Here is a 23,865-nt window from a genome sequence, read left to right as displayed (position 1 = left end):
TTTATCACGGTATGTGGTATTATCACGATATTGAAATTTAGTTTTTTAAAAAGTGGTCATAATACAGTATAACAGTTTTTTTTTTCTTATAACAAAAATGACTGAATATTTAAATAGAATAAAGTAATACAGAAACATGTATAAAGTTAAACATTTTACAGAGATTAAAGTGTAAAAGAACTATAAAGACAATAGGTATCACTTTACAATAAGACCTCATTAGTTAACCCTAGTTAATGCATTAACAATAACAATAATGAGCAATAGCTACATTTGCTACAGAAATTCATCTTTGTTAAAAAATACGTCTTATTTCATGTTTGCTCAGATAACACAGTTGCAACTTTCGATTTTAACAACGTGCTATTAAATATTGGAATATTTAAGATTAATTGATGTTCAGAAGATTTTTCTTTTCATGGGCAGTTTATGTTAACTTATGAATTAAATAATGTTAAATACTGAAGCCCTAATGTAAAGTGTGACTGAACAATAAACAATCGAAACACCTTCAAACAATATCTAGGCCATATTGTAGTAAAAGCAAAACAAAACAAACGGTTCTGCTATTTTTTCTAGTCAAAAAACCCTAATCTGGTACTATTTAGAAAAAAAAAATGTTTTTTTTATTTTATGTCATGTAGTTTAAGTAAAATATCTCTCTTACAGTATATCTTAAATAAGTATCATAATTATTTTACAAATATATTTTAAGATACAAATCATATTGTGAAAGATTAATTCATAAATGTCATTAAAGGTTTTTCTAAATGTATTATTATTATTATTATCATCATCATAATTATCATGCATGTTTAATCATATTGATTGCACTACATGACATTGATTTGGTTAAAAGTATTTACATTATTTAAAAAAATATATAAATCAATAAATAAATAACAAAACCACCTTATTACATATATATTTTTTCGAAAACATAATTTTGCCAAGCAAATATTACAAGAGGTATTTAAACAAAAGATATTTATTCATTGATTTTTAAATATGCATTTCGGAACAAATCAATTGATTTAGATAAAAACACTAAACCATGTCAGTCACCCAATAATCAGATATACTTTACACAGCCTCTCTGTAAAACGTCCTTGACTCTAGTTATAAAAGATAATGCAGCACTAACAAAAAGTGGAAAAATAAAGATTTATATCTGCCCTGGCCATGTCACGAAAAAGAAAATACAATAAATTGCACGACTCAGACAAATTTGCCACACAATATATCAGATCACGCGAACTCAAAGTCCATTTATCACCTTGTTACCTGAAGAACAGAGCATTCTTGGGCTGCTCACTTCTCCCATCTATCAGTAGTCACTGTGTACAAACAAACATCTATCTCACAGCAGACAACATCATTTCAAATATGATCTGCACCACTTTATGAACAATTTCACATACACGCCGTCTGGCAAACCATGCGGCTGACCTCAAGAACACTTTGTTCTGACTCAACTGTATCTTTTACTGTGGCGTGTGGTTGCTGCAAGGGCATATAGCATCTGAATGCTGGTTACACCATTACTTGTGAATTATTGATTTGATAGAGAATGGAACTACAGCTTGATAAGCAGCAGGAACTGAGGAGGGGTGTCAAGGTGAGAGCCGGCTTTGTGCTGCGTGTGGACATTTTTAGTGTCGCTCTGTGGTCTGAGCTGAGGCCAGTACGCGCATGCGGTTGTGTCTTATGACTGGTCTGGGGCTGTTGGGCTGGCGAAGCCATTTTGCAGGACAATTTGAAAAGAGCGCAAATCCCAGTGGCTATTTCTCAGAATAAATTGCCTGCTTTGCAACAGTACCACTGTCAGCAGAAAAGACTGTAAATAATTTTGCAGAGTCCACTTGCAACCGAGCACGGCCTGTGATAAATATGTGGTGAATTGGGGACTCGAGGTCTCCACAACCTGTTCGTTAAGGTGTGTTTAAATTTATTTTTATGTGTGTAGGGCATCATTTTTATTATGAAGTGAGGGCGTATATTACTGTTTCACTATTGTCAAATGCCTGCTAACTTATAGAAGGAGAAAATTAGGTCTTGGTGACCTTGAATTCACCCCAGAATTAATAATCTGCTTAATAAAAGGCAATAAAAAAAGTCTGACATATGAAGTAATTGTCAGAAGATACTTTTTACATTTATATTTATTTTATTTTAATAATTTAATTTATTTTCAATAAATTAATTCCAAAAATCTAATTAGAGGTTTTAAATAAAGGTTTGTTAAATATCATTTGTGATGCATCCACCAATTATGTCTCAAATAGTATGATATAAGAGAATATGAGAGAGAGAGAGAGAGAGAGAGAGAGAGAGAGAGAGTCAAACGACTCAGAGGCTCAAACTGAGCAAAAATATGCAATGTGCATACAATTAGCACGACATCTGTCTGTTGTGACCATACCAATTCATGTTTTCACACAATATAAATCAATTAACTAGTTTCTAAAATGCTTAAAGGTGCCATAGAATGCAAAAATAACTTTCATAAGGTGTTTGAACACAGTTGTGTGGCTGTAGTGTGCGAAAACAACCAGCCTATAATGGTAAAAATCCACTCACTCATTGTTTTATAATTCCAAAAAAAATCACACGAGCAGTCCCGCCCATTTGTGACACTCTCTGCCCTATTAGCATAAATACAGCCCTGAATGAGAAGCTGCGGTCCGCCATAACTGTTCTCTTGCTGTAGCTGCTGAAGATATGTCATCGCCAAAGAGCCATTAAAAGCAGGGGCGGATCTAGAAAAATATTGATGGGGTGGCGAGAAGGGGGCAGGAATTTTTGAGGGGTGGCAACAGATGGCAGACATATATATGCTGAATTTAGTCACAGTTATCACAGTTTGATGGTAAATAGTATATGTACACACTACAAAAGGGTACAGGCTGCCATTTACAAACTTAATCTCATGCAAACAATGTCTTGCATTTGAAACAGTTCATATAAGGAATAAGTGACCATACCCCATGTAATTAAGAGCATTATAAAAGGTTAAGTGTTATCAACATGTCAATTTATTATAAGAAACACGAGACTTTAACAGCCAATTACATTTACAGCTGGGGAGACTCAACTGATTTTCTACTGTTAAGTGTTAATAACCATCTAACTCAACCAGTCAAGAGCTACATTTAGCCTTAGATGTTACATGAATATGGTCCCTGAAGCAGAGGTTTTATTAGCTGACAATAATAATAAATAAATAAACATTATACGCACAAATACAAATGTACTTTTAGAATTTTTTTTTTTTTTTAATATGTTGTTATTGTTTTGGCTCAGTTTAAATTAAAACATCTATGAAAACTTGTGTGATATTCCTTTAAAGTATATCTTTTTTAAGTATATTTTACTGCGCAAATTCTTACATCATTTCTTTGAGTTAGACCGAACTTTTATTTTGGTGGGTTGTAGACAGAGTTTCTTTGTTTTTTTTAAATAAACTATTAGGCCTATTATTTTTTAGCTATTAGGCCTATTTGAAGTATAGCATACTCTACTGTGCAACAGTACTATATTTCTGTTTGAATTTCTTCAACTTATACCGAAATTTTATTTTGACAGGTTGCCGTAAAGACATTGCCGTTTCTGTCAGTCTGTGTATACTATACGAATGAATGACGATAGTTTTATCAAATGAAATGGTGAAATCCTCTCATAGCACACTGGTGTGCACATGTGTAGCCTACTTCATGTGTCAATATAGTGAAAGGCTGGAAGCACCACGCGTGCGTCAGTGTGTGTGTGTGTAGTAGAGCACACAATGAGCACTCATTCCAAGAGACGTGTAGAACAAGACCTTTAATTTTCACAGACACTAGTCCACATCGAGTTCTAATTTAAATGTACAACTCTACTTTTGATTTATTCATTCAAAAATGGCCTAATTCCGTGCCGTTCTGCTTTATACAGCAAGTTTCATTTGTGACTGAATTCCGCGATTCAATCCTGTCACTTTTCAAACACAGAAGGGGTAAATTTATGAATGAAAGTGTGAAAGTTCTGACACAAAACAAAGTTCCCTATCTGTCGGTCACTACGAGTTATGTCGACCGACAAATGGGGTCTCACTTGGGAGGCCAATCATCTCTGATTTTAAGAGAAAACGCCAATAAAATTGGCAAGTGGATTAACACACCTGAGCCACTCCCCGTGCCAGCGGGTATAAATAGGGCGACAGGTGCATCCACTCATTAGATTTTTGCTTCGGAGCCGAGTGGTTGTATGAAAGCCGTTATACTCCACAAAGCCATTCATCTGCTGTGTCGGGAAGCTGTTCTGGTTGGCGGTACGGCGCAAACAGCGGTGTCCCTTTCAGCGATTCCCCTGGGCGCTTCAACTAAGAGAGCAGATTTCCTAAAAGAGCAAATCGCGGACGATTCGCGTCTTTTTCAAGACGCCGTTTCGTCCGCGTCCTTCTGGATGCGGTCGTTTCCTGTTCTCTGACAACGGCCACGTTCGCTCTCTTCCGTGTCTGGGCATTCAGCACGCTGAAGGCGCGTTCGTGGATGGTTCATGCACGCACTGCGTGTGTGACCATGGCAACGCTGTGATCGCGTCTCCCCTTTCTTAAAGGGAAGGGAGCAGACCCCTCTGTCACTACCCGTTCTGGTTTCTCTGTCTCGAGCAGAGGACCGCCGGCTAGTGCTCTGGGAGATTTGAAGGTGACCGTGAGAGCTTCTCCGCCGGGCCACGCCCCACGGACCTCTTACCCCTTCCGCAGTGTTTGTCCTGTGCAGCTGCTGGGTGATTTTGCTGGGCTGTCTTATGGCAGTCCCAGCGGGTCATTCAGTTTGCCGCCGGAGATCAGATGTCGATTGCAGCATCGGGGGATGGGTTATCGACCTCTGTGGATGAAGATTCGGCGGGGCTGCCCCCCTCGGGTGTTGTCGCCACTGCCGAATTGGACCCAGAGTCGACAGCCGTGCTTGCCCGGGCAGCTGTGAGCATCAGGATGGAGGTGAATGCACCGCCAGCCCTGAGTGCTCATGGCTGTTTGATTGGTTCTCGGTGTGGAGCGCGATTCACAACCGCGTTTTACTCTGGTTCCTTTCTTCCCGGATGTGCATGGGGAAGTGATGTAGTCGTGGATGGCCCCTTTTACGGCCGGAAGCAGCTCATTTCGTTCCTCCGTCCTCACTACCCTCGATGGCGAGGCAGCTAGGGGTGTGTTGACATTCCCCAGCAGGAGAGTGCGATTGCGGTGCACTTGTGTCCGCAAAACGCCGCCACTGGGAGGGATAGTCCGCGCCCCTCACCCAAGGCCTGTAAGCTGTCGGCCGCGCTCGCTACCAAGGCTTACAGTGCTGCGGGCCAAGCTGTCTCTGCTTTGCATGCCATGGCTATCCTGCAAACCCAACAAGCCAAGGCTTTAACAAATGCACGAGGGTAGGACCAACCCGAGGTTGATGCAGGAGCTGCGCATGGCGACTGACCTCCCCCTTCTGGGTGACGGAAGTCACAACGCAGTCCCTCGGGTAAGCGATGTCCACTCTGGTGGTCCAGTAGTGCCGTTTCAGGTTCAGCCTGGTCTGTATGAGAGACATTGACAAAGTGCATTTTCTCGATGCTCCCATGTCCCAGGCTGTCCTGTGTGGCGACGCTGTCAGGGGCTGTGCCCAGTAGTTCCTGACAGAACAACAGCAGACTGAGGCCATACAGCACATCTTGCCACGACGTGATCCTCTGGTTGCCACCATTCCGTCGCAGGCAGTGCCTCAGCCTGCTCGTCGCCGAGGGCGCCCCCCTGCGTCCTCCACACCAGCTCCGCCCCGTGCTGAGAGTTCTTCGAGGCCGGCGCGTCGAGCCCCGCGCAGGAGAGCGGCGCCCCCCGTGTCACTCCCGGCTGCAAAGTCCTCGAGGAAGTCGACTAAGCGGCCCTGACACGGGCAACTCGGAGATGCGGAGAACTGCTCTTCAGGAGATGGCGGAGAGAGCGCCACTCCCTCCCCCGGAGGAGGGCCGGGTGGAGAATCTTCTGGTTCTGTTCCGCCGCTGGTCGAACGGCCAGTGGCACCCACATTTTCATTGGAAGAGCAATTTCTCCTTCCTCCGAGTTGCAAGGCTTGTGGGCTGACAATGAGCGACGCACAGCTTCCTCATTCTCACCCACGACGCCCCCTTTCGCCAGCGGCCAAGAGGTCGCGGTTCGGAGACGCAACGCCTCTCCACGCGTCTCTGGCCAGTTCCTCCGGGAACACGGGGAGTGTGGTTGCGATGACCCAGGACGCAGTGCCTTCTGGGCCTTCCGGCACGACTCCCCATCGCTGCACCACTGCGGGTATGTCGACTGTCCCTTTGGTGCCACTTGTACGGTATCTGGGAGCGTGGCTTGCGCTGCCCAACCCGTCACGCTGGCTCATCCGGACGGTTCGACTCGGCTATGCGATTCAGTTCGCCCGGCGACCCCCCAAGTTCAATGGCATGCTCGAGACTTCGGTGGCAGTCCAGGACGCCCCTGTCTTGCGCGAGGAGATTGCTGTCCTCCTGGCGAAGGATGCAATCGAGCCGGTCCCTCCAGCCGAGATGAGGACGGGGCTTTACTGCCCTTACTTCATCGTGCCCAAGAAAAGCGGTGGCCTTCGACCTATCCTGGTTCTGCGAGTCTTGAATCGGGCCCTACACAAGCTCCCGTTCAGGATGTTGACGCAGAAACGCGTTATCAAATGCGTCCAGCCCCAGGATTGGTTTGCAGCGATCGACCTGAAAGACGCGTACTTTCATGTCTCTATCCTCCCTCGTCACAGACCGTTCCTGCGCTTTGCTTCCGAGGGTCAGGCATGGCAGTACAAGGTCCTCCCCTTCGGGCTCTCCCTGTCCCCCCGTGTCTTCATGAAGGTCGCGGAGGGCGCCCTTGCCCCACTTTGGGAAGTGGGCATCAGGATCCTCAACTATCTCGACGACTGGCTCATTATGGCCCGGTCCCGAGAAGAGTTGTGCGATCACAGGGACTTCGTGCTTCGGCACCTCAGTCAGTTGGGGCTTCAGGTCAACCGGGAGAAGAGCAAGCTCTCCCCTGTGCAGAGAATCTCTTATCTCGGTGTGGAGTTAGACTCGGTGAGTATGACGGCACGTCTCACCAGCGAGCGTGCCCACTCAGTGCTGAACTGCCTGAGTTCCTTCAGAGGCAGGACAGTGGTACCGCTGAAACACTTTCAGAGGCTCCTGGGGCATATGGCATCCGCAGCCGCAGTCACGCCGCTCGGGTTGCTTCATATGAGACCACTTCAGCACTAGTTACACTCCCGAGTCCCGAGATGGGCATGGCGCCGCGGTACACATCGTGTCACCATCACACTGATGTGTCGCCGCCTATTCAGTCCTTGGTCGGACCTTGCTTTTCTACGGGCCGGCGTGCCCTTAGAACAAGTGTCCCGGCACGTTGTTGTCACAACAGATGCCTCTAACTCGGGCTGGGGCGCGACATGCAACGGGCAGGCAGCTTCAGGGTCCTGGACAGGACCTCGACTGCTATGGCACATCAACTGCCTGGAGTTGCTGGCAGTGCATCTAGCTTTGCGACGGTTTCGTCCGCTAGTGCTGGACAAGCACGTGTTGGTCCGCACGGACAACACTGCGGCTGTTTCGTACATCAACCGACAGGGCGGTTTACGATCACGTCGCATGTCTCAACTCGCCCGTCATCTCCTCCTCTGGAGTCAGACGTGGCTCAAGTCGCTGCGTGCTGTCCACATCCCGGGGGAGCTCAATCGTGCAGCCAGCGTGCTCTCACGACAGCTCACTTTCCCCGGGGAATGGCGACTCCATCCCCAGACGGTCCAGCTGATCTGGAGTCGATTCGGGGAAGCCCAGGTAGACCTGTTTGCTTCCCACGAGTCCTCCCACTGCCAGCTGTACTATTCCCTGTCCCAGGCCCCCCTGGGCACAGATGCACTGGCACACAGCTGGCCTCTGGCTTTACGCAAGTATGCGTTCCCCCAGTGAGCCTGCTCGCACAGACACTGTGCAAGGTCAGGGAGGACGAGGAACAGGTCCTGTTGGTTGCGCCTTACTGGCCCACCCGGACCTGGTTTTCGGAACTCATGCTCCTCGTGACAGCCCCTCCCTGGCGCATCCCCCTGAGGAGAGACCTTCTCTCTCAGGGGCCTGGCACCATTTGGCACCCGCGCCCAGATCTCTGGAACCTCCATGTGTGGCTTCTAGACGGGACGCGGCAGACCTAAGTGATCTGCCCCCAGCGGTGGTAGACACTATCACTCAGGCTAGAGCCCCTTCTACGAGGCAGGCCTATGCTCTGAAGTGGAGTGATGCCCGGTCAGAGTCGTGCTTTCTTTCCTGCAAGGTAGGCTGGAGCGTGGGCTGTCACCCTCCACCCTGAAGGTGTATGTGGCTGCCATTGCAGCACATCACGATGCAGTGGACGGTCGGTCCCTGGGGAGGCATGACCTGATCGTTGGGTTCCTGAGGGGTGCCAGAAGGTTACATCCTCCTAGGACACCCCTGATTCCCTCCTGGGACCTCTCTATTGCCCTGGCGGGACTTCAGAGGGGTCCCTTTGAGCCGCTGGATTCGGTTGAGCTGAAGTTCCTGTCTCTCAAGACAGCGCTCCTGATCGCGCTCACTTCCATCAAGAGGGTCGGGGACCTCCAAGCATTTTCGGTAAGTGAAGAGTGCCTTGTGTTCGGGCCGGCCTACTCTCACGTTGTCCTGAGACCCCGGCCTGGATACGTGCCCAAGGTTCCCACCACTCCCTTCCGAGACCAGGTGGTGAACCTGCAAGCGCTGCCCCTGGAGGAGGCAGATCCAGCCTTGTCGTTGCTGTGTCCCGTAAGAGCGCTTCGCATATACGTGGACCGCACCCAGAGCTTCAGAAGCTCTGAGCAGCTCCTGGTCTGCTTTGGAGGTCAGCAGAAGGGGAAGGCTGTCTCTAAGCAGAGGTTGGCCCACTGGATAGTGGACGCCATCGCCTTGGCTTACCATTCCCAAGGCGAGCCGTGCCCCCTGGGGGTGAGGGCCCACTCCACACGGAGTGTGGCCTCCTCCTATGCGTTGGCGCACGGCGCCTCTCTGGCAGACATTTGTCGAGCTGCGGGCTGGGCGACACCTAACACCTTTGCGAGGTTTTACAACCTCCGTGTAGAGCCAGTTTCCTCCCGTGTGTTGGGTAACAGGTAATTGGCGGGAAGGGCTGGCTGGGTGTCTCGCTTGCTGTGCCATTCCCCCTAACACGGGGATGTGAGCGCCTTCTTCTCCCAGTAGAGTTCCCCGGTTGGCGTACCCTGGTCGAGCATCCTCCAGCACCCTCGGCGTCAGACTTGGCGGAGCAGTCTGTCGCCAGGCCCAGTACTGGCGTTAGCATGCCCGGAGCCGGTCAGCCCCTGTACTGGGCTAGGTGTCCATATGGCTGGGTTCCCTACGGGTAATCCCATATGTGTATTCTTCCACGGTAAGGTTTCCCTCTTGGCAAACCCGTGTCTTCCCTTGACAGATCGCTCTGTCAGTCTCTTCTGGCAGCCGTTCCATCCCTACTCCAAGGTAGGACCTGCCTCAGAGACCCTTTCCATATGTAGTACTGCCCCCTGGGTCAGTCCATATCGGTATATCCACATGTCACCTCCCTACGGGTAGGATGTGGTCTCCGTAGCGACCTTTCCTAAAGGCTCGCTTCCCCATTGTCTTGCCAGCTGAAAGAACAAATAGGGAAGATTTGAAGCAATCTTTCACTGAAGGTTGAAATCCCTTCCATTTACTTTATGTGGGCGGAACAGCAGCATGGCCTTCTCCAGCAGCGATGTACTCACCCTTTGGCCCCTTCGGTACCAAGGTCAGTGAATTTGCGCTGGGGCTTTGGGAAGGTTACGACCTTAAGCGTAGCTTTTGTGGCACGCCAAGGCTTGTCAACAATTGCAGCGCCTCAGGGTTGTGACGAGGTTCAGGTTATGGCGTTTTCCATAGGACCCCATTTGTCGGTCGACATAACTCGTAGTGACCGACAGATAGGGAACGTCTCGGTTACGTACGTAACCCTCGTTCCCTGATGGAGGGAACGGAGACGTTATGTCCCCATGCCACAACCTTGAACCATTCGCTGTTGCCGGGACACGTTCTCGGCTCCTCAGCGTAAAACCTAATGAGTGGATGCACCTGTCGCCCTATTTATACCCGCTGGCACGGGGAGTGGCTCAGGTGTGTTAATCCACTTGCCAATTTTATTGGCGTTTTCTCTTAAAATCAGAGATGATTGGCCTCCCAAGTGAGACCCCATTTGTCGGTCGACATAACGTCTCCGTTCCCTCCATCAGGGAACGAGGGTTACGTACGTAACCGAGACGTTATGTATCCTCACACTTTTTAAAAGGTATCACATACACCACTGTAACGTTAGTTATTTATCATCTCAAAGTCTGTGCTTTCATTATAGCTTTATTTCTTGATAGATAGATACTAATTTTACCTCTTTCTTCCTGTGTCTCCTGGAGAAAGTTTTCCAAACAAACCAGTCTCTTGACGATCTGGTGTCCTCTTGTGCTGGCTGTCGGACATTGGAGATTTGCGCTGGTAAATTTCCAAATTGGCCATAATTTTCCATGTTAAGGTGGTAGGGCTTTCTTTTAGGGTTGCATCTTCCACCCTATGCCACCCTATTAGATCCACCCCTTAATAAAAGTGTCGTGTGTTGGGATGCACCAACGAACATAGGAGTCTCCATAGACCGCTGAAGACACAGTGGTTAAATTTCATGTTCAAAGAAAAAAAAAAAAAACTGAAAAGTTTTATACTTATGCTAACATTTTACACCGGACTTGACTGCTTCACAAACGAGGATCAGTGCAGTGCTGGCGTTGTCCAGACAAAGTAAGCATCATGTGTCATAGTTTGTTTTCGAAAATAAACTTCTTGGCTCTCTGTAAGGCGAATGTTGCTAAAGCTACCATTGTCTCTGCCGGTTTTCACTAATGCTGCCTTCATGTGGAGTCGCAATGATTGTGAAAAGGAATGTGGTAGTTAAAAATTGCATTTGAAAGCAATGTGTGAGGTCAGAACATTGTAACACTGGTATGCCCGTGAGAAATGAACTGTTGGATCTCAGCACTCTTCTGAGCAGGGAGAAAGGTTGCCAGGTTTTAACAACAAAACCCTCCCGTGGACATGAAAAGCAACCAGCGGCAAACCGCAGACTTAGCAACGCTGGAAGGCAGGTGGGAGCAGCAGCTCATTTTAATTTAAAGGGGACAAACACATAAACAGAGTGTTAGGCTCATACCCTAAAAGTGGCAATTTCAAGAAGCTATAAAAAAATTATCCGTGTGGTATTTTGAGATAAATCTTTGCATACAATCTGGGGACATCAGAGAATAATTGAAAATATTGTATGAATGCATTCTATGGCACTTTTACGTTTTCAATTCACAAAAGTTAACCCATTGCAAAATTGCGTAAACACAGCATGACAGAAATGCAGACCTAATGTTCCAAACTTTAAATATAGTGTAACACGTCTACTTCTCCCACAAAAACAGCTTAAAAGAGCTGATAAGAATTATTTGAATTAGTGATCATTGAGAAATAGCTGATTCCAATCTTAATGAATAATTTCAAGTATTTCCATTACATGGCCATGCACAATAAAAAAAGGCACTCTCTGGATTGGTTTTGTGCAAAACAATACAGAACAACACAGAGAAGCAGAAAAAAGAAAGAACATGTCTAGAGGATGGAGAATTGCACGAGGGAGAGGAATAGTTCTATGAGGAAGAGGACTGGTTGGTTGGAGGACCTTCTGATTTGGTTGAGCTACCAAATAAGACATCAAGAGACTATAGCTGACAGTCAGGACTGCTGAGAGGATTATTGGTGCCCCCTGCCCAACAACCTCCAAGATCTTTACACTTTCAGAGCGGGGAAAAGGGCTTAAAAAAAAAAAAAAAAAACAGCTTTTGGACCCCACACACCCAGCCCACTCTCTCTTCCAACTTTTGCCTTCTGGTCTGTGCTAGAGAACACTGATCCCCAGAACAGCCAGACACAACAGATGTTTCTTCCTGCAGGCTATCTTTAGCCGGAACAATTAAAACATTCATAACAATACAATGTTCATTATAGATAACACATTTATAAATAGAAAAAAATCAATTTTTGTCCATACTTTCTTCTGAAATGGAAGCTCCTGTCACCAAGTCAAATTTATTGTGAAAAAAACAAACAAACAAACAACAACAAAAAAACAACAACAATAAATACTTGGTAATGAAGCTCTTTCTGATTTTTTGACAAGGGAGAAGGATTTATTCATTAATTTATTTTATCATCACTAGCATCAATTCTATTTTGCCAATATTCTGTCATTTTTATTTTACATTCCATAAAGTACTACTATAATGACTCCTTCACTATGCTGTACACATTCTATTTAAAATAAATCCACACATTCACACACACACAAACATTAACTAGCTGACTGAAATATTATTATTACTATTACATGACAAGTAAGTTTTGGTAATGCCCTTAATTATTCTGGCAGTCTATGCACTATGATTGGCTTTACTGTATGTTCCTAATTGAGAGAAATCCAGTGCCAATGTTTAGTTGAACATTTCTATAAGAGTATAGAAAAAGTGCTTTACATATTGGTAAATGCTTGCTTGTATAGCACAGTATAGCACTTACCTAAAATTTATAAGAATATTAGATGTCACTTTACATCTCCTAGTAATATATCTTATCAAGATGAAATTTAAATCAGAATAATGCAACGCAATACAATGATGATTCAAAGATAAACATATAAACATGAACTTTTTTTCATATAACATGATATACGGATACACAAATAAATCTAAGCTGCTTTAGTTTGGCAAGTGTCCATCTTGAAATATCATTCTTATATTTACTTTAAAGAAATAAGTAAGGATTTTACAGCAGAAAAAAAGGTGTTGCCCTGACCTTGTCAGACCTTGATTTGATTTGATTCCTTGATTTGTCATTTTCATGGTGTTCATCAAAACGAAATTGCGTTTCACACATCCACTACTCAGTAATTCAGTGCAATGGTAACTAATCAAAGAGCACAGTTTAAATATAAATATACAAAAAAATATACCAAATTACACTTAAAAAAAAAAAAAAAAAAAAAAAAAAAAACAATTTCAAGTTCATAGATCTGTGTTAAAGAAGATGTTCAGATCTAGAAGTGCTGTTTGTCAACTGCAAGCCGTTCTAATCGCCATGGGAGTTTCACTCCACGAGCGCACATGAGCTCAGCTTTACAGAAACTCGCTGATCAGATCACAGAGACAGAACAACAACACCCGGACTCTGTATTAATCATAAATCTCTCCCATGAACTGGCAAAATATAGACATCACATCACATGTCCCACCAGAGACAGTAATATATTGGACCACTGTTACACCACAATAAATGAAACCTATCACTCTGTTCCACGAGCAGCTTTGGGGCTGTCTGATCACTCTCTGGTTCATCTTATACCAACCTATAATCCGAAACTTAAATCTACTAAACCTGTAGTAAGGACTGTGAAGAGATGGACCAGCGAAACAGAGCAGGATTTCCAAGCTTGTTTTGACCTCACTGATTGGAGTGTTTTTGAAGCTGCTACCACCAATCTGGATGAACTCACAGAGACCGTCACATCCTATATTAGTTTTTGTGAGGATATATGCATTCCTGCATATATATATAAACTACCATTAAGTAAACAGAAGGCATGTAGAAGATTGTGGACAACAGCTTTTTTTTCCAGCAACAGTTTGATCATTTAGAGGCCTTAGAAATTTGCATCTCAAATATGATGCAGTAGGCTTTATAGAGTTAAAATCCTTTGTGAATTTGCATCTTATTATGAAAAAAAGGTGATCATGTAAAGGTTACAAATTAGCAAAAAATTATGCAATGCAAATGCCAGCATTGACTTTGGACATGCATATCCTTTGGAAAAGGGAACCTGGGGAAAGTGTCATAGGACTTTGTTAAAGTACTAAAAACCTTTTCAGAAATGCATGCTGCATAAGTGTTTGAGGTTTCATCACAGTCTTGGCAGGAGTAAATTAGCTCACAGTCGGTGCATGTGGCACACGGCATTCAGAGGCAAGCAAGGTGTGAATTCTAAGGATGACGACACTCAAAAATGTGTAAAGAGAGATAGTCTATCAGTATTTTTATACTGCTAAGTCGCAGGTCTGTTCTGATAATGTCATGGACAGCAGAGAATATAGAACACAAATTCAAAATTATAAAAATGTAACCAACCATATTATGCATCATAAGAATAGTTCACACAAAAATAATATTCTGTCATAATTAGCGTTTTTTGTTTTTGTTTCAGTCATTCTTGCTAATGCAATAAATGTCAATTGGGTCCAAAACAACTCTTAACTTTTTAATGTACAGCGGGGACATTTCTCATAATATCTTATTTTGTGTTCCACAACAATTCTTATAGCTTTGGAACAAGGTTAGGGTGAGCAAATGATGACATAATGTTGCTTTTTTGGGGTAGATAAGCTTGTAAAATATATAGGTTTATCAACCTTTAAAAAGAAGGACTTTATTATTTCTTTGTGACACTGAAGACTATGGGTTTCATCATTTGGTAATATGGCTAATACGAATTCAACAATTTACTCAGTGTTTGTTTCCTGCTGCATTTACAAAATTGTCCCAAGTTTGCCATTTAGCTTGTTTTATAAAGCATCACAACACAACCACTGACACCATGGGAATAATATGAATAATATAAATTCGTTCAGATGAATAGGTCCTTGTGTCTAGACATGTCTGTGGTGAGGACTCTCAGTTATTAAATAGCAGTCCTTTCACAGACTTGTAGCCTACAGCGCTCAATGGGGGCCGATAATTTCAGATCTGTCACTCATGATGAGTGACACGTCTTCTCCATCTATAGCTCGTACATGGGCTAGCGTTCATTTTCCTCATGCTGATTTAAGATTATGCATAAATGAACGTCTACATCTGATGAGCTACCAGCCAACAGGCTCAGTATTACGGCTCAAACAAACTAAATTTGAATTCTAATGAGGTTACATGTACAAGACCTTAACAGATGAATAAAGCAGAATGTCATACATTAACTGACTCAAATGGGTTACATTTAACCCTGCATTCTATTCTAATGTGCACATTTTAAAATGTCATACTTTCCACAAAATCTTAGCCTGTAATAAGAACAAAAGACTGAAATCTCCTTAATAAATGTAATGCGCAGTTTCAGTGACTGTACAAAAAAAAAAAAAAAAAAAAAAAAAAAAAAAAAAAAATATATATATATATATATATATATATATATATATATATATATATATATATATATATATATATATATATATATATATATTTATTATGCCCACAAAGTACTGTTAACTTAATTACTCACACTTATTATGCAACTTTTTATTAAAAGTTAAAAACATTTATTTGAAGTATGTTTATTTTTTTAAATGTTAAATCTTTTGAATTTGACACTTTTGATAAATTTAATGAATCTACTGAGTACACACACACACACACACACACACACACACACACACACACTAATAACAGACAAACTAATAAATAAGAAATCAACATGACATCAGTCACAATGCAACCCTGCACAGCAAACTAGCCTAATAGCTCTGTGAGTGCAAACAAACCTGTCATCACATCACACCTCAGCAGAGCTGAACCCAGCGTGAGACTGGTAATCATTGGACAAGAACATTGATTAAAGCCCCTGTGCACACAGATTCATGTAAATGCATGCGTGTTTATGGGCATATTTAATTGGAATCAATTAAAAACATGGACCCTTAGGAGTGTACTGCCACTGCTTCATCCTGAATCCAGATAATTATCACCCCTTCATGCAAAACATGTACAGTCACAGAGCTAACCACACTTCAGGGATTTAGACTCACCTTCGGCTGGGCTGGACTCTCCTATCATTTTTCCTCCATGAGATTCTGGGTTTGGGCGACGCACGTGGACGGCACTCCAGAGACACGTCTTTTCCAACGGTCGCAATGAGCCGGACGGGGTTGGTGCTGAACACGGGAGCTGACGCTGTTTATAAAAACAAACACATACAGTAGTTACATCCTAAAGTGTCTGTTAAATCAAAAATGAAAATTGTGCTATCAATTTCTAGTCGTAGGACTGAGAATCAGTGATCATATCCAAAAAAACAACAACTGACAATTACATACAAAGAAATTTGAAAAAAAAAGAAAAGGAAAACGAGAAAATCACGCCACTAATATACTGTTATGTCAAATGGATATCCCACTCAAAAAGGAAAATTCTGTCTATACAGTTGACTTAGCCATTGACTTCCAGAGTAAGGAGAAAAAAATACTATAAAAATCAATGGCTACCGTCAACCGTTTAGTTACCAACATGCTTCAAATATATTATTTTGTGCTCAACAGATGAAAGGAAGTCATACAGGTCTGGAGCAACTTGAGGATAAGTACATAATGACAATTTTCATTTTTGGGTGAACAGCTTTCTGGAACGCTTGATTTTAATTGGTCAGTTGCAACACAGAGACTTCTTTCATTACATACAGTATACTGTGTTCCACAGTAGAAGAAACTCATAATGATTTCAAATGAGATGAAGTGACTATTTTAAATAATTTAAGGGACCAGAACAAATGTAAAAAATGTTTACACAGTAAATAAAAATCTAATTTGTTATATGCAATGCATAATTCACACACTTGTTCAACAAAGTAATTAAGCTGGCACTGTTCAACTAATGATATGTGCATACTTTTATAAATATTCACATGTGACCATTTATCTTGCCTCTCTGTACAACTCGTAGAACTACTGATCCCACAAGAGCAGTAGGAAATGAATAAATGAGACATATTAATATTATTATTATTTTTTTTTTATAAATTACAGGTCTGTTTTCAGAGACAGGGGATTTGTGGGACTCTAAAGGGAGATAAAGGTTTCTGGAATGATTGTTATGAAGGCATTTTTGTCGTTCTGAATGATGGGTTCATAATTAGTAGCTTTATTGTTATGTGTGACGGTCTACCAGAAGTAAAACATTTCCAGGCTAAACGATAAAAAATAATTCAGCCCTCGACGAGCGCATTTGAAGATAATTACTGTTAAATGTCTAATATGTCTGCGGGGAGTTTCTGGGCAAGCTGATGCATCCGATGAGTAGAATACAATTGCTAAGTCACAAAATCAAATGCTGGTTAGTGCTGAAGTTAATGCAGTGATTGTTAAGTAGGGGACGGGGGCCAAGTAGGGGGCTGAACCAAACTTACAAGGGGGCATCAAAAGTTATAAAAAATTATTTCAAATGAGGAAAAACAAGTGTAAAATTAAGTCAAAACAAAACAAAAAACAGAAATTGTGTACATGGGGAGAAAAAAGAACTGGGAAAAGTGAGGTTGGAAATATCATAATTTGGAGTGTTGTCCGAACATTAGAGAAAATATGAAAATACTGTTCCATGGATGATCCATGATGGTTTTTATGTTTTGTGAGAGTTTTCCAGAGATTACAATGCGAGAAGTTGGAGTCCTTCTGTGACGATCAAGACCCAGTGAGACACAGGGACAGAGAGAGATCCAATTGCAGGTATGTTTATTTAGGGTAATCCAAATCGTAGTCCAAACAAGCTAGGTCAAAACCAGAAAACAATCCAAAAGAAACCAAACAGGGAAGGAACAGGAAGGGAACTCGGAATGCGAGGAATCTCAGAAGACGAGAAAACAGGATAACGAACGGAAAGGACTCTATACAGAAAACAGGAAAGGACTGATAAATATAGGGAGGCTACTGACAAATAAGTTAAGACACCTGGTGCAATTAGCAGGGGTGCAATTACTGTGATGAAGGGACAAGGCTAGTGGGAATTGTAGTGCCTACGGTGAGGTGCCTAAGGGGAAGTGAGCCCAGTAGTGAACACCCAGGGAAACAGAGACCAGACAGCATGACAGTACAGCCATTCAGAATAATACATTATTATATGCTTTCTAAGTATCAATTAACAGACAATATGCTGGTATTAAGCATGCTAAAAAGCTGATGGTTAATAGTAAATAGTGTTTCCTAATCTAGAGTGTTACCAAAATACATCATTCCATGCAAAGCCGAATAGATGTTCAATTCTGTATACTTATGTTCATTTTTAAAGGGACTGCATTAAAGGCCTGAGCTTTTCAAGGACATGTACTCCAGTGGCTGGGGAGGACATTGTGTGATGGTATTCTAGCGAGGAGAGCTAAACACATATGGGCTAAAAGTGATGATGTCTGCAGAGCTGCTGTAGCCTTCTGGGGCCTGTAGCTACATGCTGACAGGCCTCGTCAGGAGTGTTTAGTCAAAGGTTGCACCGTGTTTTTTACGGGTGACATTAGAAAAGATGACATTTTAATCTCTGCAATTGCCAAAGGGCCCTGCAATCCACCACCCCCGTAACATGCTGAGAGAGTCGGGACCAATGAATGACTTTTTTTAAGCCTGGGGTGGGGTGGTTGTGTCTTTGTGGTTACAAATTTGCGTGTGCCTACTTTGAGTGCAGCATACAGCATTTACGGGAGACTTAGTGCATGATTTTAAGTGGGAGTTTTGACATGCGTCTTTCACTGTGAATACTAAGAGGTCTTTCGTACTCGGTGACCCACTGCTAGTTCACTCTGGGCAGCCCACTTCACTGGCCTCCAGGGCATGAGCAGCATGGCTGTGGCATACATGCGGATGTGCTGGCACTCAAGTCAGCCTGCAGCTATGGCTCATCTAAATGAAGGCTGCTGTTAGCTAATATGTCACTGCAATATGTGCTTGCTTTATAACATAAAATAGACTAAGTCACGGACAACAGCTCTCCCCATAGGCGCTGAGTAATTTGAGGATTAGTCCCAAATACGACCCAAAAACAAAAAAAGCACACCTCTTCTGACTGTCACTCCAGAGAACTAAACAATCAGTTTGGAACTAGGAGGGAAATGGACCAGTAAGGGGATATATCTAGTGAGTCACAGTCTCTCAAAATTATATGTTATGAAAATAGCATTTAATATTGTTCATATTCTTTTAGCAATTGTGCCCGTGTGACAATAAGACCAGAGAGACATCTGTGACAATATACAGTATGAATATCTGTATTGATATTATATTGAATCCTTGCTTTTTGCGTAGATTTATTTATGTATGTATTTTATTATTTTTATGCAATAAAATTACAATAAATTTCAAATGTATAAACTACTTTTATTATTTCATTTATATTACATTTCAAATTATCAAGGATAAATACACTTTACATACACATACACATGAATACACATTTATAATAAATATTCTATATATTATTAAATCTTATTATAGTATACAAATTTCAATTTCAAATCAATACTGATTATATTTCAACACTGATAACAATATAAATAACTATTATTACAAACAGAGGACCAAATACTTATTGATAATAACTGAGCACCAAATCAGCATATTAGAATGATTTCTGAAGGATCATATGACACTGAATAATGGCTTCTGAAAATTCAGCTTTGCCAACACAGGAATAAATTGATTTTTTAAAATATATATTAAAATAGAAATATTCAAACGGAAAGCCAGTATCTTAAATTGTAAGAATATTTCACAATATAACTGTCTTTGCAATATTTTTGATCTAATAAATGCAACACTGGTGAGCATGAGACCTATTTTAAAACTATATATATATATATATATATATATATATATATATATATATATATGTGTGTGTGTGTGTGTGTGTGTGTGTGTGTGTATACTACAATACTACAATATATACAAATAAATTAAGGTATCTTCATTTTGTTTTCTTACAATTTCTTACATTTTATTTTTGATCTGTATTTATTTATTTTTTTTCTGCTACATTGAGTCATTAGGCTTCAACAATGAAGTGAACATGAATGCTGTCAAAAGAAAGAATCATTTGTGTTCGTCTTGTCTTGGATTGATCAGAGTTCTGTGGACAAACAAAAGCTCATAATGAGGAATGTAAATGAAAATGACCCCCAGGAAAGTGATGAAAAGACGACCACATGCATCTTGGAATATGTGGGACAATCAAAGCTGACAGAGAGAAAATGAGGGTGTCTCCAGTAAACACGCAATCCCAGTTTGCATCTCTCTTTTGTCTCGTCCTTGGCATCAAGAGACTGAGAGCTCTGGCGCTTTCATAAATGACTCTAACATTTATTTCTTTTTTATTTTTTTGATTACACTGAGACTGAAAAACAAGCTAAATCCGATCCAAAATTACTTTTTTTCTCCTCAAACCCTTTCTCTTTCTCTCTTTTCATTTTGTCTGTTGTGCTGTTTGTGACAGCTCTGTCTGTGTAGTCTTCGGTTAAGCCAATCCTTGTGGACACCTAACTCAATATCACTAAAGTTTCTTTCTTCCTCAAATGTGCTGCCAGTAGACTTTTCCCTAAAAGTTCAAAGACAGACAATTTTCTTTTGCTATTTGGCCCTGTTTTGTCTTTGCTGCCATCCTGCAATGACTGTTATCAGGCTTCAGGATTATTTCTTTGTGTGTGACTGAAAGCCGCCTGTCAATAGGTGACCTGCTTAACAATTACAGAAAGAAAGAGAGACACATGCTTTACCTGTGGGGTTAAAATGGCCTTTTCAATATTGTTCACCAGACGTAATGCTCTTCAATATATATATTATTACGGGTGTAACGGTACGTGTATTCGTACCGGACCGTTTCGGTACAGGGCTTTCGCTATGGTGCACGTGTGTACCGAATGACGGAATGCAAATTTTATGGGTGGAATATAAGTACATTTTTGTGTTTCCAAACGAACATATTAAGTGGCGGAAGTCTCCGCGTTCAGCGCAAATCCCGCCCTGCAGCTGATTCTAAGGCCCGCGACACACTGACTGCGTGGCTCAAGCGTCTCAGCTGCGTGGCGTGTCCGTGTTTAATTCGGCTTCCATGTTAATAGGTTAGAGCTCAAACGCGTGCATGCTAGAAATAGCAGCAGCGAGTCAGCGCCGCGTCAGGCACGATTCTGGTGAAGCAGGCCTACAAGCTGGGATTGGTAATGCTGCACTGTAATCATAGATATTTATTTATATTTTTCATTATATTTTATTATATGATATTGGTTTGAGACTGAGAGTATTTTATTTAGGGGAAAACTTTGCAGCAGTATTTTTTTTCTTATCCTTTTTTCATATATATATTATTAAAAAGTATTTTAAAAAAAGTGTATAGTAATAAACAACCTGCAGTTTAATGTTTGCATTTCTTTCCCTTACTGTGCCGAAAATTAACCGAACCGTGACTATTTGTTTTTGTTGTTGTTTTTTTTGTTTCTGCATCTGCTCTTAACTGCTTTAGCCGTGTGTGTGTATGTGTACCACTTTTCATGATTAGGAAACAAGTAAAAATATCTAAACATGTCTTTATGATAATGCCTTTAAGATAAAAACTTTTTTTTTTTTACTATATGTTATGCTGGATGCTGGAAATAGCTTTAAATCAGTTACCTAGTATTTTGAGCTCTGCGCTGGAGTAGATGGCTCCATACTTGTTCTCTGCGATGCACTGGTACATTCCCGAATCAGCCTGCTGTAGTCTGTGAATGATAAGCTCCCCATTCACCATTTCCACTCTGCTCTGTGGGGTGACGACAGTTGCTTTAGAACCACGTGTTCACCTGTCAGACTGCTCCTCAAAGCATATTTAATGTCATTTCCACATCATCTACCAGACGGATTCCAGTATGAGACCTATATGTCACAACTGATATGTCATTAAACTACCACTCAGTGGTATGTTATGCATTAAACAACAGTTAGGTTTGGTTCTCAAATCGGATTGTTTTAACTGCTTTCTAATAGTGCTGATTATGTGTTTTTTAGAGGACCATTTTCTTTTTCTTATACACGTTGGACCGTCTACCCATGAATTGCAAGAGTATAGGTAAATAGATTAAATGGTACTACAAGCTTAAACTGTGATGGCCAAGCATTTGTGAGTTGCTTGCTTGCTTGCATAAGACATGTTTCTGGCCTTAAACACAAGTCTCCAGTTGAGAAACATTTGAAATATTAAAAAGATCTCAGAGATGTATTTTTCCTGTAAGTGAGCTGTGTGTGTGCGTGTACCTGTGAGTTGAGAGGTTCTCCGTTACGCAGCCAACGATACGTGGGCCTGGGTTTTCCTGTGGCTCGACACTCCCAATGGAGCTGCTCTCCGCTGTCCAGTTGAGTGTCATTTATCATGCTGATCCACTGCGGCAGAGCTGTGCCAGTAACACAGAGGAGACAAGAAACATATGCAAGATCAGGGCTTAACTGTAAGGATTTTTTCCCCTTCAGATTTGTACTTCTCATGGTAAAAAAAAAAAAAATAAAAAAATAAAAATAATAATAATAATAATAATAATAATAAATATGTATATATATATATATATATATATATATATATATATATATATATATATATATATAATTTAAATAAAATAACCGTATTTTACTTTTAGTTCATTTAGTTCTTTTTTTTGTAATACAAAAAGAAAACACTTATTTCAAATAAAATAAAAATAAAAATAAAGAAATAACCACACTGAAAATGTAAAATAAACTGTAGGATTTACAATTTTCACTAAGAAATGAATTTAAGTAAATTTGTGCAAAAAATAAAATAAATACATAAAAAATAAAATAAAATAAAATAATCTACTTTTAATTAAAAATGCAATATTTAGGTAAAAAGACTACATATTTACCAATTTATATATATCTTACAAAAGAAAAAAAGTATTGCTATATTCTGCATTGACAATATATACTGTTACTTAGGCTTGCAGCAGTGTTAATTGTGTGACAAATAAATTTTCATTAAGACGATTAACACAGCACTATGTAAGAATGTTTGTTTTGGTGTTTATTCACTATTCAGTATCGGATGAGCATCAGTATATTGGATGCACAGTAAGCTTATCTGATTTTTGGCAACTAGACCAATTGCATCATTTTCATGGCATTGTACCTGCTACCCCTCTGCACACCGTTCTCATTGAAAAGTAGCCTTTTCTGAGCATCACCCTGTAAATTTTTTTAATTATTTTTATTTGAAGCACTTTGCCTATGAAAAATAATTCTTCACCTGATAGAAACCAATACAGATAATTACAACATAAAATGCTCTCCAACTGATAAAATATATTGCTCGATGAAAAACTTTGACTATAAACGATGACTGTAAAACTTTGTTAACATGAAGCACAGCTGCAGTTTGTAGGTAGCATGTGTCGCATTGTCCTTTTGTAGAATGAATATGTATGAGGGGATCAGTGGGGAGTGATTCCATTAAGAATGATGAGCAAAGAAGTTCTTAAAGCAGTGGACCTTTAGTACCCAGCATGCACAGGAAAGTCTTTGAATTTCATGTGAACAAAACGAACAGGCAAGAGGCTTTTAGAGGCTTGATAAGGAGACATTTCTTTAATCTTTAAAGCAATCAGACTTAATATTTGGTAACACTATATAGTATAGGGACCGATACTTACTATTAACTAGTTGCTTATTAGCATGCATTTTACTAGCATATTGGCTATTACGTAGCATATTACTAACATAATAGAATTTATAAAGCACACATTCTACATGACCATAATCTACATCCTTAAGGCCTTTGCACATGGAGTCCAAAATTTTCGCACAATGAAAAATAAATACAACCTCACGTTGTATCAATCATATTTACAAAAGGCAGCTGACACTTCCGTCAATCATAAAGATTTTTTACAACAAAAAAAAAATCGGATCAGGTTTGAAGTTCTGCATTTTCACATATGTAGGTAGCATGCAGTTTGTTAGG

The 23,865-nt window shown here is 41.2% G+C and overlaps 1 protein-coding gene across 2 annotated transcripts in view; it reads right to left on the bottom strand.

Annotated features, from left to right (window-relative positions):
- LOC127977144 (contactin-5) overlaps positions 1-23,865 on the bottom strand; it is a 288,917-nt gene that overhangs the window by 49,685 nt on the left and 215,367 nt on the right. For both annotated transcript variants that reach the window (XM_052581846.1, XM_052581848.1), the window contains exons 10-12: positions 22,149-22,285; positions 21,528-21,657; positions 15,921-16,065 (exon numbers count right to left, since the gene is read on the bottom strand). In XM_052581846.1, the coding sequence (XP_052437806.1) occupies positions 15,921-16,065; positions 21,528-21,657; positions 22,149-22,285 (412 nt within the window). The remainder of the gene's footprint in view (positions 1-15,920; positions 16,066-21,527; positions 21,658-22,148; positions 22,286-23,865) is intronic.

The sequence above is a fragment of the Carassius gibelio genome, chromosome B18, assembly GCF_023724105.1.
Source record: "Carassius gibelio isolate Cgi1373 ecotype wild population from Czech Republic chromosome B18, carGib1.2-hapl.c, whole genome shotgun sequence".
NCBI classification, from domain to species: Eukaryota; Metazoa; Chordata; class Actinopteri; order Cypriniformes; family Cyprinidae; genus Carassius; species Carassius gibelio.
Note: the sequence above shows the minus strand (reverse complement) of the source record. Positions and strands in the feature narration are given on the sequence as shown.